This window comes from Camelus ferus, chromosome 35 (assembly GCF_009834535.1).
Source record: "Camelus ferus isolate YT-003-E chromosome 35, BCGSAC_Cfer_1.0, whole genome shotgun sequence".
In the NCBI taxonomy this organism is placed as follows: Eukaryota; Metazoa; Chordata; class Mammalia; order Artiodactyla; family Camelidae; genus Camelus; species Camelus ferus.
Genome location: NC_045730.1, coordinates 9,523,650 through 9,541,405, shown reverse-complemented (window position 1 = coordinate 9,541,405; position 17,756 = coordinate 9,523,650). Strand labels below are relative to the sequence as shown.

General features: G+C 38.9%; 1 protein-coding gene across 3 annotated transcripts in view; it reads left to right on the top strand.

The window, feature by feature from the left end:
* The window catches only part of NEBL (nebulette), a 310,537-nt gene that overhangs the window by 208,610 nt on the left and 84,171 nt on the right, over positions 1–17,756 (top strand). The window contains exons 1-4 of one of the 3 annotated variants that reach the window (XM_006195285.3): positions 5,243–5,676; positions 5,761–5,832; positions 13,009–13,113; positions 15,280–15,390. The exons of the other annotated variants lie outside the window; for them this stretch is intronic. Of the exons in view, the coding sequence (XP_006195347.2) occupies positions 5,596–5,676; positions 5,761–5,832; positions 13,009–13,113; positions 15,280–15,390 (369 nt within the window). The 5' untranslated portion in view covers positions 5,243–5,595. Of the gene's footprint in view, positions 1–5,242; positions 5,677–5,760; positions 5,833–13,008; positions 13,114–15,279; positions 15,391–17,756 lie in introns of those variants that run through there. 3 annotated transcript variants of the gene reach the window in all.

Genomic DNA, 17,756 nt, shown 5'->3' with positions numbered 1-17,756 from the left:
GAAGTAATTAAGTCTTTGCATTTATTGAAGCCTTGTATGCCTTTCAAGAGGGAGCTGGCAGCTGTGATGAATTAACTCTGCCTGAGTGCATGTGTGCATTGTGTGTGTGTTTTGTGTGTGAATGTACATATATACAAGCACACATGTGGCATTTGCCAATAGTCAAATGAGATCAGAACTTTAAAAAAAACAAAAACAAAAAGCTGATTTTCATAAACACCAAAAATTTTTGTAGCCACAGCTCACAATTTAGAGAATAGGGCTTTATCCTGTAATACCTTCTCAGATTCTATTTTTGCTGAATGTTAAAGGGAAGAAGTGAAGGTAACTAAATCATTTGTATCTGTTAAAGGATTTTTTAAAAATAAGAGGTGAAATCATGATTCTCATAAAACGTAAAATGAACAACACATGTCAAAGATTTTAACTCATTAATTAATGAGGGCACCAGTAAGATGTTTCAATTGGTGCAAAGATGAATTTGAGGAACCAAATGTAAATGAGTAATAAGGAATACTGAATTGCATTTACAAACAGATACAAAAGGGTCTATCAACAAGGCAATAATCAATTGCTTTTCCCCAGGATGCAATTAATTTGCATTTGTATGGATAAAGCATCATTAGCGTTGTTATCAGTTTTCAACAATTTTCGGTGTGGTAAAGTAGTTCAAAGTCAGTGAAAGGCCAAATTAGCCAGAAGGTAACACTAGATAAGAAAATGCAGGAAGTTGGTTTTTTTTTTTTTTTTTTTTTTGCCAATTTGAAAGCCTTTCACAATTTTTCCTGACACCTCTCACATGAAACTCAAGGAAAGGGATATTTTTGGGGGATAGCCAAGCTGGTTTTTTTGTGTGTGTGCTTGACCCTTTGGTTCTGATGACAAGCCACACAGAGTCCATTCAAACCTGGGGCTTCTCTCTGTGGGAAGGATTGTGGAGGTGATTCTGGTTTTAGCTTTGTTGTTATTAAAACAGAATTCATATTTCAAGTGAGTAGCAAATTAAACCAAAGTCTTTCAGTTCACTGGGTGCTGTTAATCTAGGCTCCGAATAAGAGTATTCCCCCCCTCCCTGTCAATATACTTAGAAAAATAGATATTTTAAATTTTGACATCCCAACCACGCCCAGCCTGAAAACTGTGCCAAAAATTATTTGCAGTTTCTTGATCTTCTCCTTTGCCAACATCAGTCTAGATATGTAGCTTTCATTTGTGAGTGGGATCTATATTTGTGAAAATGGGAGTGTGAATACAGAAAGATGCTATTAAATCTTATTTTAATGGCAAAATTGGTCATGGTGACCGTTATTCAGGTTGCTTTGTATTCTTTTGATTTCTAATTAACAAACAGTAACGAAGTAGCCATTAGAAGGAGGAGATAGTCTTAATGAGTGTTAAATGTAAAAATAGATTGGGCTAATAATAAACAGAACTCTTCTCTGGAGGGCTTGCATTTCTAGTTTTAAGAAACGATTTCTCTCCTTCACCTATTAGTGAAGTTCCCTTGTGGATAGATGCCAAACGATGAAGAAGTATATGAGGTAAAAGTGAAATAACCTAGGGATTCAGCTGAGAAGCAAGAACCTTCTGGGAATAGTCATATATAAAAAAAAAAAAAAACCCAGGCAACTAAAAATGAGTACGTGAAAAGACTGCCAAGGCAGGCAAACGAGTCAGATGAACGAATTTCTCTCTCATCTACTATTTACGGGGAATAGTTTATATTAAGATATGTTGAATTAATTTTTTTTAAGTGGAAAAATTCAGTTTATCTCTGAATTTGCCTCAACATGGAGCTACACCTCAAATCGGTTTCGTTCATTTACGGTGGATTTTCATTTGCGAGTTCCTCATCACCATGTTGGGGAAAAACACATGTTCATATCACTGTAGAGAAAAGAAAAGAGAAAAAAGTGAAATAAGTATGAAACGTTTATCAAAATCCAAGAGATTCTTGTTGTCTGTGACCTTAAGAACATGAAGACAGCCTGGCCCTGCATGACGCGTGATGGTGGTACTGACTTGTGTGCTTGGCCAAGGGCTGTGTCCCCAGCGATGTGAATTACCCACAGGACTCGGCAGTTGTTACAGAAATATATTTGCTTCCACATAAACATCAAACTATCAGAAGATGGAAGACTTCTGCACTACAAATATACAAGTCAGCTCTTATCTTTGGGCTGTCATGCGGACTGAGGCCCCCCTGGCCTTTAAGAACATACTGAGGGTGTAGAATTTACCCTTTTGAATAAGAACTCTTTCACATCAGGTCCTTTCCCTGGAAGTGTGTACCTTTCTCGGAGAGTTGAAAACTCTCGTGTTTGTAAGGGCCTTTCCTGTTTAGGTACTTTCCTTTTATTAACGTCTGGCAAATTCAGTTTTTCTGTTGAGCTACGGAGAGTAAGAGGCAGAGAGGGATTCAGTGATTTGCCCTAGAGGATGTGGGAGAGCCAGAGCCTGGAGGTAGGAGGGAGGGGGGTCTAGCTGTAAAGGAACGTGATCTCCATCTTTGTCTCATTCTCAGTCAGGGCATGGATGAGTACCAACGTAAAGAGTAGACACCGTAAATGAAGTGCTTGATAAGTAAAAGGGGTTAGCGACTGTACAGATATTTCCTTTTGGGGCACCCCAAGGTGAAAATATCTATTAAAATACAGCATTTAACATGGTTTAAAAAAATAAGATAATGGGGAATTTTGGAACATGAAAGCTATCCCATGAAGAACCCTTTCTTCGGATTCCCCAAGTCAGATCTTGGAGCTATTGACAAGAGAACTTTTCTGTGATAAAGTGCAGGATTTAAACTCTTTTAGAGAAAACTTTACATGAATTTTATATTATAAAAGAGGTGAGAAGAAAAAAGATTCATCCAATCAAAAGTAATAATGTGCCTAGCTTTCCAAACAATCCATCAAAGAGTTCCTCCAGCAAGTCTTGAATGATGTTTTGGTTTTTTTTTTTTAATCTACCTCATTTTAGCACAGAGTATGTTTTACTCACCATTGCGTCTCGAACACCAAGCACAGTGCCTGGCATAACCACATTTCTTTGAATGAATGAAGGTAGAACTCTAGATAGTTCTGGTCCTAGTGCTCTATGGAGTAACTTTGTGAATAAGACAATTAATTTCTCTGGACTTCAGTTTTGTCCTCTGTCAAAGAGAGGGCTTCAATTGGATTTATTTCTTAAGGACCTCTGTAGTTTAAAATTCTGATTCTAAAATCTCAAGTGGAAACATTTGTGTTCACATTGTATGTATATGGTGTTTGTTTTTGCTTTCCAAACTTTTGTGCATATTCTCAACAGATTATTTTCTTCCAGCACAGTGGAGAGACGATAAGAACTTGTTATATGATGGGAAATGAGAAAGTAGCAGCCAACAAAGCCTGACAAAGGTAAATCATCGTGGGGAATAGATGTCACCACAGGCATCGCAAATATTGGCACCTCAAACACTAACCAAGTGGTGCATCTTAGGCAGTTTTGGCAAGATTTTCTCCCTATGCTTCTAGAAGTTTGCAAGAAAAGCTTATAGAAAATGCTCTTCCCTATTTCCAAATAATGTAATAGATCTTCTGTAGAACACCAGAATAGTCTTTTGGCAGAGGACTTAAGGGAAGTAAGAAGAGTCTACACATTCTGCTCCTTTATGGAACAAAATACAATGTCCAGAGAATTTCTTTGTAGAATTCTCTACTCTGGCATGGCATGACTGTTATATTTTAAAGTTAAAACCTCCAGTTTCAGCATCCTTGGGCCATTTCGTCTTGGCATTTTGCTGGTAAGCAGGGTATGTGATGCTGTTAAGTTAGCCTGTATTAAAAGTCATTTCATGAAAAGATCGGCCACTCTTATGGAATGCAGCATTTTCCAGAATGTTTCCCTAAGTAATAGTTCACAGAAGAATATTAGTTTTCTGGAGTATTGGATGTCAATAAAAAAAAAAATAAGTAGGTAGGTAGGTAGATAGATTAGATTAGATGAATAGGATTTTGTGTTCTGGAAATGATGGCTTAAGCAAACTTTAAATAGTTTTCTTGGTTGTGGGTCTTCTTAGAGCTTTTAATGTGTCATTATGCCATTGTGCCATTATGTGGATTTCTAAGTGGCAGGGACAGAGATTAGTATACGGGTTTCTTCAAACATGTTTGTTTAAGAAATCCCTCCTTTTCCCCTCCAGAGTATTCTGTGGAACTTTGGCCTCACGGAACACAATTTAAGAAATAATCTACACACGATGACCAGGTGGAATTTTTTTCTCTTCAGAATTTTTAGGCAAGGCCAAGACATTAAAATTTTTTTTTAAACTAGATATGATATCAAGAGAAAACAGTATTATGCTTGTCTACCTAGAATGATGTATTTTTTATTAAAGCTATATTTTATTTTTATTTTTTTTAATTGAAGTATAGTTGATTTACAATGTTGTGTTAATTTCTGGTGAACTGAAGTTATATTTTATATCATTAGTTTCATTATTCACCGTAGGGTATATTTTTTATATCCTACATTGATATGCTATGGCTTTATAAATATTAATTTATCCTAGGATTTAAATAACCAAATCAGTAAGTTATAAATTGTGTAGTCTTAGAATTACCTCAACTGGAATTAAAGGATTTGCTTTGAGAAATATGTTTTAAATTATATAACCGATGACACATACCACATTATAAATATTGTTATAGTTTATTTTTCCAAACTCTTCCAAGGGTACATTACACGTTGAGAACTATACAAATAACTTGTGAATTTTGTAAAAATTGACACAATGGGGAAAGTTGAAAGAAGGTAATTAGTATTTTCTGAAACAGTAACATTTCTAGAATTCTTCCATGATATATCGGTCTGTGTTAACTACAGCTTCTCACGGTTAATGATGTTTACAATTAAAATAATACAATAGCCATATAAGATTAACAGTTGTAATTAACTCAGAATGGATTCTTTGAAGTTGTTCAAAGGGCTTTTCATAATAAATTACTAGCCTTTAATCGGCTAATACGCAGTATTTTTTTTAGAATAGAGAAGTACATACATGTCTCATAAAAAATTTAATGTAGGTTGGTGAATTGAATTTGAATGGTCCAGATTCACCAGCCCAAATCCGGGAGAGGTCTGACATTCCAGGGTGAGCTTTATTTAGATGGAGTTGAGGAATCTTTAAGATAACAGGCTTTGCACTGTGCTATCTTGAGTGTTAAAGCTGAGTGGTTTTTCCAGCATCTTTAAGTTTCTTTCAAACTATTTTATGAATGAGTTGAATTAACAAAATATGGATAAATTGTCTCTTTTGGATTTCTCAACTAGTTTAAAGAATGTTGACTTTTAAAATTCGCAAAATTGAATTTTGCCCGTTAAAAATGTTATTTCCGCTTGTGAGGCTAGCCCTGGCCGACCTGAGGGCTCCTGTTCCATCCACTCACACGCGGCTGTGATAAGGAGGCTAAAGTGTGAGCTAAATAGGGAGGAGGCCTGGGCAAGGTCATTTCTGCCAGAGTACTGACTCCCAGATCTCAGGGGTGCTGTAGCACATAAAGGGGTTGCTCCACCAGTGAATTAACAAAGGAAAAAAAATATATAGAAAGAGTAAACATGAAGGTCCCTGTATTGGATGATGTAAAAGATGAAACTGAGGAAGAAAAAGCAGGGGAAGAAGAAGATGAAGATGACAGGGTAAGTGAGAAAGCACCTGCGGAAGAACGGTGTTTGTTCCTCGAGGTGGACAGTTAGAAAAACGTTTCCTTCTTTTCTGGACAGGCGTTCTTTAAGCCCGTTATTGAAGACATGAGCATGGAATTGGCCAGAAGGTGCACCAAACTCATTAGTGACGTAAGTGGCTTAAGTGACTTTTGTCTGATTTTGCGTTGCATGTGTGGCACTGTTAGGTCACAGAGCCAGAGGGCTGAGGAGGAAACCCTGAAGTCATCGAATAAAACACAGCAGATCATGGAACTAAGTTTAGAAATTTTAGGTGATTCTCCCAAGGTCACTCAGACAGGGAATTTCTGTGGGGGCAGGTCTCCATGTTCTTCAGCCAAAATCCTGTCCCTTCTGAATTTCGCTGTCACTCTGGCATGAAATCATAAAGCATCGAATTTCAGAGCGTATTCCACTGAGAACCCAAAGCCTTTTACAATTTGCATAATGATGTGATTTGTTTTGAGACGATCTCTATCTAAATGAATGATTTTTAGCAGTTCAGGGACTTTTGCCAAATCTGGTGAATGCAATAGTTTTTTCCTAAACTAGAAAAATGAGTACACCTACATGCACATGCATTTATAATTTAGGATTCACAGATTACTGAACTGTACGCTGAGGACTCTGGACTAGGTGGTGATGATGATATTAGTGGAAGGAGCATTTCTGTTGTGACTTTTTTCATTAACTGGAGTCAGTTTATGTTCTATTTCAAGGGAATCCTGGAATTATTTAATAGACTCATATATATATGTTTATCTACCTATCTATCTAGAGTAAATATGTAAACTAGAGTTCTGGAAGCCCAAGGAAATGTATTTTTCACTAGAGATGAGATCTAGATGACCCTCATTAGAACATTGTAAGAGAGTCATAGGTACAGAGGAGGGTGTCTTACAAGGCGTGAGCAGGTGCCTGTCTATATTTAAGAGAGGAGAGCAGAGTGCTGGTTGTTCCTGTTGTCGTTAAGGAACAAAGTGATCAGAATATTTTACAAATGTTTGTTGGCAAAGGAAGTCAACTCTGGGGCATGCGGTAATGTGCTGACCTGTTCTCTGAAGTCAGTTTATCAGTAACCTTGGGCAGGCTGGCTGGGCTCAGCCCCTCAAGGGCAGCGTTTATCATAGTCAGATTAAGAAATGGTAACACATCGGAAGTGTTTAGTAAATTGTCTGGAACACTGTGAGTACTCAGGAGATGCTAGCTGTTATTAACTGTTGCCTCTGTAAATTCATTTTGTATCCATCCAATCACACTTTATATAGGATTCTGTATTGCCTTCTGGTTTGTCAGAAAAAGCCAAAGATTGTGGGAATCAGACTCTTTCCCAGATACTTGGCATGTGGTGTAATTAAATTTTAAATTGAGTATTTCTTTGTGTCATTATTTAGTAATAGTCACAAGCTACTGGATATAAAAGTTCTTTATAAACTGTAATAATAAGGATATGATAGTGGCAACAGTGATATTATTATCAGCAACAGTTAAGATCTACTGAGTGCCGTGTGCCACGCATTGCAGCTTGTGAGGTGGGTTATTATTGTCTTCCCATTTTAGAGGTGAAGAGGAGAAGGCTCAGAGAGGTTGAGTAACTTGCCTGGGGCACACAGTTAAGGTACGGAGCAGGACTTGAACACCGAGCCCTCTCTCATAACCAGTCTGCTGTGTTAGCTCTCAGTGTAGCCTGCATGCTGAGTTTATCTTAGTTGTATCACCATGTGTTACACAAATATTGGTAATAGTCACGCGACCATTTAAAACCTTAGTTTCCATAACTCTGGTGATAGAACGTCTGCCAGTGTTGTTACGTTTTGTTCGAAGCGTGTTTATGGCTGAACTAAAATAAATTATATTATATAAGCCATTAAACTAAAGTGGCAACTTCAGTTAGTAGGTGATTTTGTTGGCGTTGTTTTGGATAAGAGCGTTTCTCAGTGACTTCAAACCAACCTTGTCATGAGGGGTGATGGCCTTTACCGGTTTGCAAAAGTAAAAGCCATGCTACTCCACTCTCACGTCGGTGAAATCAAATCGGCAGGAGTCATTCCTGTTCATTATAGATTTATGTTGCACGGCAGAATGCACATACTACTTAAATATTTAGATCATATTACTGGGGCTGAGTTTATATCTGTGTACCTGTTTACATTTTGTTTCCAAAGAGAATTCCATCCTTATTAAGATACTGGTTTAAGTTTTGGAATTTCTGTATTTGCTAATGAACAATCTTGAACAGTTACTCTTTTTGTTTCTGAAAAAAGTGTGAAAAGAGGAGTTTGTACAGTCATTTTAAAAACAAATTTTAATTTATCCTTCCTGGAAGGGCTTCATTTATTAGACTAAATCAAATTTCAATAGGTTTTTGGAAGTGTGGTTAAATAGTATTATTAACTAGTAACTCGCTCATTCACTCTCGGTGTCGTCAGCTTTTTTATATGGAGCAAGTGAAGTTCTTTTCTCTGTTCTGTTGTCTGCATGACTGGTTGGTTGTCTAAAATGTGTATTTGAAATTGCATCAATACGGAGCTAAAAACAAATATAAAAAAAATGACAAAATTGAGTTGGCTTAGGGTTCTAGTCAATGTCTCTGTAATGTCTCTGTTCATGCCCCACATTTAATTTAGTGCCCCAGTCCTCTCCCTGGTCTCAAACTTAAATTTAAAGACAAACCTTCAAGGACTTTAGTTTTATCTTGTAATCCTTTATATCCCAACAGGGAATCCATGTGTTTACCTGAGCCTTTTTGTTTGAAGGCAGTCTGTTCAAGGCCTCTGTCACCATGTGTGAATCTGGTGTTTCGTGCGCCTGCTTTGTGGAATTCTACATCTTGAGGCTTTAAGAAGCAGCCTCACATTTTCTTGATCAAATCATACAACTAGTGTGACCTGGGATTTGGAACAAGGTCTGTCCGACTCCTGGGCCTTGGCCACCACGCTGTCCTGTCTGCTGCATGTGTGCCAGGCATGCCACGTGTTCCCAGCCACCGTGAGCCAGTGCCGTAGCTTCTGTGAGCCTCAGTGCAGAGGTGGTGGAACCCAGCCTTGAGTAGCTTGTCCACGGCCACCTGTCTAGACAGCGGTGGGGACGAGGTTCAGGTTTAGTTCCGGCCGAGTCCAGAGCCTGGCCGGTAGCCACTCGCCGCTCTGCTCCATTTTTGAGATGAGAAGGGTGTCTTTGTGGGTTTCCTTTCCCAGAGCCAGTCTTTCTACATCCCCTTCATTATCGTTCTGATCATCTTTTCTTGGACCTCTTCTAACTTCCCCGTGTCTTTCTCGGGATGCAATAACCAGAACTGTGCACAGCAGTCCAGATGTGGATGGCTGTGGTTCTGAGTAGGGCCCGAGGATGTTTCCTGCCCCCGTTGTGATGATAGAGTTTCTTGGGCTTGGGGGCCGCAGAAAGCTGTTAGATCAGCGTCTGTAAGGACATCACCCTCAGCCATTTTCAGGCCTAAATTCTGATTTGTAGCTAATCGCATAGGGCCCATCTCCCTTTAACAGTTTGAATGATTTTCTTTTGCTAGCGATGACTCTCAGCTGTAGTTTTCGCCCTCCACCGCGGCCCTCTGAGAGCGGCCACCGGTCATCTCTGTGAGTTTCCCGGTCGGCTCTCCGTGAGAGCGTGGGGTCATCAGCAGACCTGCAGGCTTCGCCGTATCATGCCCTTGCCAGATAATTTATTAAAATGTTAAATAAGAATGGCCTGGAGGTAAATCCTGGGAGACCTACGCTGTTCAGAATTCTCCATAGAAAGAAATGGCTGTTTTTCAGATCAGGTGGCTTCACTTTTGGGATCAGTGTGAGGCATTTTTCTTTTTCTTTCTCTTTTTTTTTTTTTTTTTTTTTGCCTCATCTCGTTTCTGCTCTGCACTTGCTGTGCCCATATTGTGGGGTTTCCCTCTGCATAACTCACTTCCCAATCTTGAGAGACACCTGGTCCTCTGAGGCAGCCTTTTTTATTTTTCTGTAAACCATGTAATGCTTTTTATTTCCCCAGATATCCCCCCTCTGTAATTTTGTCCTGTTAGTCAGCTATCTGATCAATCCCTTGAATAAATCAAACCTACTGACGGTATTGAACCATCAGAATCATGGATCTGGAAGCCTTTTGTTGGGCAGTCATAAAAAACATTAGGTTAAAAGGGACCCTTTGTATGTTTCTTGTAAGTTAGGATAAAGAGTCTCTGTGGAGCAAGTGAGTCCACACCTGCATGAAGCCTCTGACTCAGTGTTTTGATTCAAATCTTTTTAGGGTGTTCATTTGTGTGGCAGCAGAAGGAACGTTTTCCAGGCATGTGAATGTTGTTTGTTGTGGGTAAACACTTCCAGTGCTGAAAGCACAGGATTCCATGGTTACCCGTGCAGAGGAAGCTCTGGTGGGGTTAGGAAACCGGGGACGGCAGCCTTGGTTCTGAGCGCCCCCGTTAACATAGCGGCTGGAGCCACAGTTCTGTCTCCAGGGTTTGCTGCATTTGGGCAGAATGGCTCCATTTATGAGAAGACTTTCTGTGTCCGTTTAGTTAAGAATGGTTGCAAAAGGAAGGACCCTCTAACATTTCTCCACCTGTCAGCTGATCTCACACCAAGTGAAAGGACCTGGACGAGGAGGAGGAAGCACCCCTCAACTGACTTAACTCCAACTGTAGTCGAGATGTGGTGGGATGAATGGGTGAGGTCAAAGCAGAAAGTGACTATTCAGGGCATCTTACTGATCCATTAAGTCATCAAATTTGGATTGTGTATTGGTTATGAGTACAGACGGCTGCACGTAACGGAGAAATCATAGCACAGGGGCTCGACAAACAGGTGTTTATTTTTTTTTTCACATACGAGTCCTGGAGGTGGGGGTTTCAGTCTTGGCGCAGTGTGTGCTGTCTGTCTTTCAGGCTCTGTGTCTTCTCTGCCATCATTTGTACGGGGGCTCGTTGTCTTATGATGACATCATTGCTGCGCATCCCTGCGATTGGGGAAGACAGAGGTGGAGGGGCCGGGTGTCAAAGGGCTGTGTCAGCAGGTCTCCCCCTTTACACCAGGGACTCCAGTAACACTAATGGAAAGCCTTCCAGGAGTGTCTCATCCCCAGAGCTCAGCACCTGGCCTCTCCGGCCAGTCACGGGCCACGGGAATGAGAAAACCATGCTTGGTTTAGCGCAGTTTGTCCTCTGGGGCTGGGGTAGGGGTGCGGCTCCTCTCATAAATACATTTGGGTTCTGTGATTAGGAAAGAAAGAGGTTAGATAGACAATCTGTCTAATAGATGGGGCCGTGGCTGTGTTAGGAATTGACTGTCTGCTTAGTGATTTTTCTTTTACCTCTGTCAGCCATCGAGGCAGTCCCCTTCCATCTGCCCTTTCCTGTTCTCTGGTACAGGAAGGCTACTGTGTTGTATTCTGTATATAAAAATTTAAATCATTTGCTTATGGTCACTCCTATTGTAAAATTCCTTGGAAATGCAACGTGAGTGACCATAAGCAAATAAAACGTGTGTGTGTGTGTGTGTGTGTACCTTTTAAGTAAAGACCAAAGAAAGGAATGGAGGGCTCACTTAAGACTCAGCTGTCATCTGCGTAGCAAAGGAAGTGAACACTTCACCCTTATCCAGAGCTCCTGTGCTGGATGTACTGTTCGGGTCAGAGCTTATCAGGACGCCAGTAGCCCCAGCACATACCACTGCAGTGCGGAATGTGAATGGGAGAGGGAAGAGATGGTGGCAAGAGATAAAAATAATGAGCCAAACTTAAGCCTAATGATAGGTTATTTTCTCTCACACTTAATTATATAACGGAGATACGTTTTTTTTTTTTCCCTCCTTGTGATCAAAATAGTCTACTATTTATCACACTGCCATTAACGGTTTAATTACTAGTGACTGAGGAGGGTGATTTGCAGAGACCTAAAATTATGGCTAATCTCTGAGAAGAAAAAAAAGCAATTTAGTGCTCAGATAAGATAAATATGTTCTAATGTTGATTTTACGAATAGAGCAAATGTTTAATATGGTCAGCATCTAATACCCAAGAGTCACCCAGCCGTGAAATGCAGCATTTTAAAATAACGTTCCTTAGTGTGTTTGTATCTGGTTATACCACAGGTCAGATAATGCCCCTCGGATCAGGTTTGAATATGGTGAAATCTCTATGCCATGGTTGAGTGTGATATTAGTACGAGTTGTGTCCTTTAAGAACCAGGTGGTGTATACAATTAAACTTCACTTTGGGGCTGCAATTAGGGAGACCATGTAATTTATCATCTGAACTAGGACCTTTTCTTCAGACTAAGTATTTACAGTCTTGGGTAGATAAACATGGCTTTATTACAGGGTGGCAGAACTTCCAGCAAATGACCTTCATCCTCTCGACTAGTTGTAAGTTTTGCCTGCCTGGTTTTCAGATCGGGCAGCAGTTAGTGTGACAGTGGGGTTAACATTTTAGGTCCTTCTCCATAGTTCCTGACTTCTTTTTGGTTCCTATGTCCACGCAGGGTATTCCCCCAGAGTAATTCTGGGCTCTCCCCAGTGGAAAAGGAATGACTCATTCCACTAGCGCGTTCAAGAGAAGAAATGAGCACCGCTTGGCTAATAAGCCTCTTTGGACTTTGTCTTGCTCCGCTGCCTGCCCACCACAAGGGGGCGATCTGCATTGGTCTCACCGGGCGGCAGGCTTTCTGGGAGGGTTCTATTCTGGGGCAGGTGAAAAGGGTGGGGAGACTTATGAGTGGCACATAAATTTGGCAAGTTTGATTGGAGCGTAATAAATTAGTATCAGGAAACCCATCATGGCCACAATTTAAGCCCCTCCCTCTAATCCAGCGTGTATAGCTAATGATGCTAGTGGCAATCTCCCTTTGTTTACTTTCTACCGCTTCTTGGTTACATCTGTCCTGATGACTCCTTGTTTGAAACCTAGAGACAGGCAGCTGGGCTTCTGTTTGACCGTAGGCTTACCTGTTAAGGTATGTGGCTTAAAAGTAACAATAAAATAGGACAATTGTACACGTGAAATGGAGAATGTTTAATAATTACGATGAGCAAGCTGGGCAAACAGGACCCTTGGTCAATGTGGGGCCAACACGCATGATCCTTGATGAAATAACTGGACCCTCGTTTATCTAAAGAACAGCCTTTTCCTTGCTGTCCCTCGTCACCTTTGCAGTGCTGGGCTGGGTGTTAGTTTGATTTGGCTTGTTCTGAGCGTCACTCTACATTTGAGTATCTACTTCAGAAAACAGACTTTCTCAGCTTAATTCTTCTGTTCAAAAAAGAGCATTAAGATTGTTTTTCTCCTTATAGAAATTGTTCTCTCTTTTAGATCCATTACAAAGAAGAGTATAAAAAGTCTAAGGGCAAGTGTACATTTGTGACTGACACACCTATGCTAAACCATGTAAAACATATTGGCGCTTTTATTTCTGAGGTAAGGTGACAAAACTTGCAAAATGGCTTGCATTTTCTTTTTCTATTTATGTAGATAAAAGTCTGTGCATTAAAGTTGAAGAGTAATATTTTTGGTAACACCACTGAATGTTGGTAATATCTGTATAACTAGGTAATTCTATGCACTATGTCAGTAACTCATGTAAACTGACTCATGTTATCTGTGGTTGATATGTTTTATTAAATGTTTATTTTGACTCTAATCTTTTCTTATTTACATAAAGTTACTCTTTTTTTTTTTAATAAGGGGGGGTAATTAGGTTTTTTTACTTATTTTTGATGGAGGTGCTGGATTTTGAACCCAGGACCTTGTGCAGGCTAGGCATGTACTCTACCACTGAGCTACACCCTCCCCCTACATCAAGTTACTCTTAAAAAGGGATATTTTTATTCAGTAAGTAGAAAGTACTGGTAACACGTTTTAGAATTCCCATTATTTATTAACACATTTAGTAGACATAAAAGTTTGAATATCATTTTGAAAATAAATACAACTTACCAGCAGACTCCATACAATGTGGTATCTTTGGTAAGCAACTTTAAATCAATTTAAACTATTTTTAAGTAGGATCAGTTCAACAGCAATACCTATTATGAAACTACAGAGTGGGAAAGGCACTACATTCATTTTCCAGCTGAAAAATCATACAGCCTCTTTCTAAGAGCATTTAAAACTGCAATATATGTTGTGTGATAAAGCACAGTGTTAACAGTGATTTCTGTGATGAGGCATTGCTGGAGTCCACGAATTGATCACTTTGAAGAGAGAAACTTGAAAAGAAGATGAATTAAATAGTGTTGTCAGTGACTGACCTCTAGTGTTTTGTTAAGTTATGTTGGAAAAAGATCAGTGTGATTTTTCTCAGGATTATTTCTGCCAACATGAAAGTATTCTGAGGAAAATTGGTAAATTTTCTCTCAGGTACCAAAATCCAAAGAGTTGTGGGAACACAAGTCTTAACAGAGACTGTGTACTCAATAAATCAACACCCAGATCTAGCCCCAAGTGGGAGTAATCTCAGGGGCTTGTTGACAGAGTGAGGAAAAACATGGTTTTGTTTATTTGTGTTAGTTATTATTTCTCCTGTGCAAAGAAATGCTTGGTGTTTTTAATTATTAATTGATTCCTTCTCCTGAAGGAGTCAGCTGCAGAGTAAAAAAAAAAAAAAAAAAAAAAATGAAAGAGGGCAATCTGTTATGTTCCTTTGAACCTGATCTTCCCATGAGGAAATAGTGAATGAGTGTTTCTCTTTATGAGTAATGATTGAGGTCAATTAGAGGCAGTGCAGATTGGACGTGGGAAGTTGCAAAAAAGCCCCCCCTCCTCACCCTGCCATTATGGTGGAAGGAGTTCAGAAGACTTGAATAAAGGAACTCTGTCCTTTGCATTCAGGTTCTAGACTATAAATTCTAATGACTTGTATTTTCTGGAATAACTCAATTGTCTCATTATTCTCAGATTCTTCCTTGCTGATCAAACATGAAACTGTCAATACACACAGATTTACTTTTAGAAATGTGCGTGGGTTTAAATAGAAAAAATAGTCTTTCTTTTTAAACCAAATTGATTTAATTAAATATTTTAATTTGGAGTATAATTGACATATAGTATTATATTCAGTTCCGGTGTACAGTGTATATGATTTGATATTTGTATGCACTGTGACATGATCACCATGGTAAGTCTGGTTACCATCTGTCACTGTACAAAGTCACACATTTTTTTCTTTTTTCCTTGTGATGAGTACTTTGAAGGTTTACTCTCTTGGCAACTTTCAGATATGCAGTACAGTATTATCAACTGTAGTCACCGTGCTGGACATTTTGTCCCCATGTATTTTTTTCATAGCTGCAAGTTTGTGCCTCTTGGCTTCCTTCACCCGTTTTGCCCATCCCCCAACCACCCGTTCCCAGTCGTTATTTTCTTGCATGTTTCTTTTGAAAAGGTTTTGCGGTGATAAATTGGATTTATTTATCTTTCTTCAGATACTGTTTATCAGCTTCAGTGTCTAAGATTAAAATGGTCTTCATATTTTTAAATTCATTCTCTTTCTGAAGAAAGTATTCTTTATTCTCTTTCAATATTCACAGTAAAAAAAGAAACAAGAAATATTTATTTTTTTTCTTTTCTTTCCCCCTCCACCAGGCAAAATACAAGGGCACCATTAAGGCGGACCTTTCCAATTCTCTTTATAAGCAGATGCCAGCCACAATTGACAGTGTCTTTGCAAGAGAAGTTACGCAGCTGCAGAGTGAGGTGTGATTTCCCTAAATTATTATATAATTGTGTACATCAAACATACACCTAATACAAATTATTGAGTACTTTTAAAAGAACTGTTTAACTTAGATGTTAAATATGGAGTGAAAAGTTGGAAGCAGCTGATTCCTGTGTTGTCAGCAGCCACTGGTGGAGTCACGGATAATGAAGAGGACCTGCAACTGTGTTAGTTACATCATGTTTCTTCCTAGTCCCATTTGCCACTGTTAATAAAGCAATTTTTAATCTTATTTAGGCAGTTTACTTTCATTACAACCTTACAGCAGACATTAAACTAGTCCTTGATTTAACTTGTGATCTCTAAGTGGAGAACATTCCAGTAGCTTATTAAAAGTCACATAAAGACTTAATGGTTAAATTTAGGATCTGCAGATCTGGGCTCCATCAGCTAGACAAATGGTTCCTGAATTTCTTTTCCGTGGATGGTGTTTTTCATTTAGAATATCTCAGGCTACCAAAAAAAGCCTCCATCAGGTGGAAATGGCCATTTTAGCTGTTGCAAGTTGCAGATGCGCTTGAGAACTGTCATCATGTAAACTCATTTTGAATCCCCAAGAGTTTAGGAGTAATTTTCCCTTTATAGTACAGCAACACAGAAGAAATCCTTAGTGCATTTAATCTATTTCTTAAAACAGAATTTTAAAATAGAATCTTTTCGCATCTTTTCTCACTCATTGCTTTGTCTTCTTCACAGCACAATCTGAATTTTTTTTGTTGTTGTTACTTTATTAGTCCCTAGGAGAGCAGGGATCTCCTGTCTTGTTCCCTGCCCCACCTTATGCTTAGAACAGCCTGTGGAGCACAGAGAGTATTCAGTAAATACTTGTACAATGGATTTTTGTTCAATTTATTGATTTCCTTTTTAAGGAAATATTTCCTTGTACCTGGTTTATATTTTTCAGGCTACATTTTTGGTTAATAATAATAGCAAACACATAGAAATGCTTAACTTTGTGTCAGGTTCTGTTCTGTGCATTTCCCATATATTTATATCATTTAATCCTCACAACTCCATGAGATAGTCTCACTTTGGAGATGTGGAAACTGAAGCACAGAGAGGTTAAGTAACTTGCCCAAGGTCACACAGCTAATAAATGGCAGAGCCAGCACATAAACATGGATAGACTGGCTCCAGAGTCTGGATTGTTAACTATACACTGTACTACCTCTTTCTTACTATTTCTACCCCTCTTTTTCTTATTTAACAGGTTTACTTCTTTCTCCAGAATCTTTTTACTTTTAAGTAGAAGATACCTAGATAATTTTAAAATAGCCTGAAAATAGATTACTCTTGAGCAATGCCAAGTATAGTTATCCTTTGCAGAACATCTTTAAGTACTTCATTATCACAAATTTAAATGTCCACTGTGTACCCAGCTTAGCAGTAAGCTAATCTCAGCTGTGCAACATGAGGCTAAAAATACATGTCAGGGTTCTGCATGGCTGAACATGACTAATATGCCCCCTTTTTCCCCTGCCAAATGCTGGTCATCCAGCCATTTGCTGATAACATGGACAAATTTATAAAGCAAATAATGACAGCACAACACTTGTTTGACAACATTTGTGCAACAATGAGAACAATAAGCAGCAATTATGCAATGCAGAAAAGAAACAGTCTTTGTTTTTACACTTGGTTGGGAAGGTAACATTTTCAGATGTTTACAACCTCTGTTGCTTTGGAATCACGCAACTTTTTTCCACATTTTTATGGCATAAGCGCATCTATAGTACACAAATATGTGCACGTAGAACTTGACATGAAAAATAATCCATATTGTGTATCTTGGAACCTATCTCTTTTTTTCCAGAATAGGTTGCACTCACATTGTTAACATAGGCATCATAGCACGGTAGAATGTGCACCCTAGGAAAGAGATATAGGTGTTCCCAAGGGGCTGCTCTGCCCGGTGTAGTGAGTAGTCATTGAACTTGTTAGAAAGGAAAGACCTGGATTCCAAAGAAGGTGCCTGTTTCAAAGATTTATGTAATTGTAATAACGTTCCTTTAGACTTACATAAATCAATTTTATTTTTGTTAAAATTGCAATTCTCAGAGCTTATCTGGTAATAAGACAGGCAAGAAACCAGGACTATTTGACAGCATCTGTGATAATTAAAGAACTAACCTTTTACTGTGTCCAAATAGTATTAGATTTGGGGCGGCCTGAATTAGAGTATTAGACAAATTCTGAAATTAACCACGTTCCAGGTTCTAATGAAAAGCATCCTAAACTTTTCACATTGGAACAAAATATTATCTTAAAATCAATTTGTCAACATTCTCAGAAGCTTACATTTGAACTTGAGTGATGAGGTGAAGTTAGCTTAGGTTAATACTCC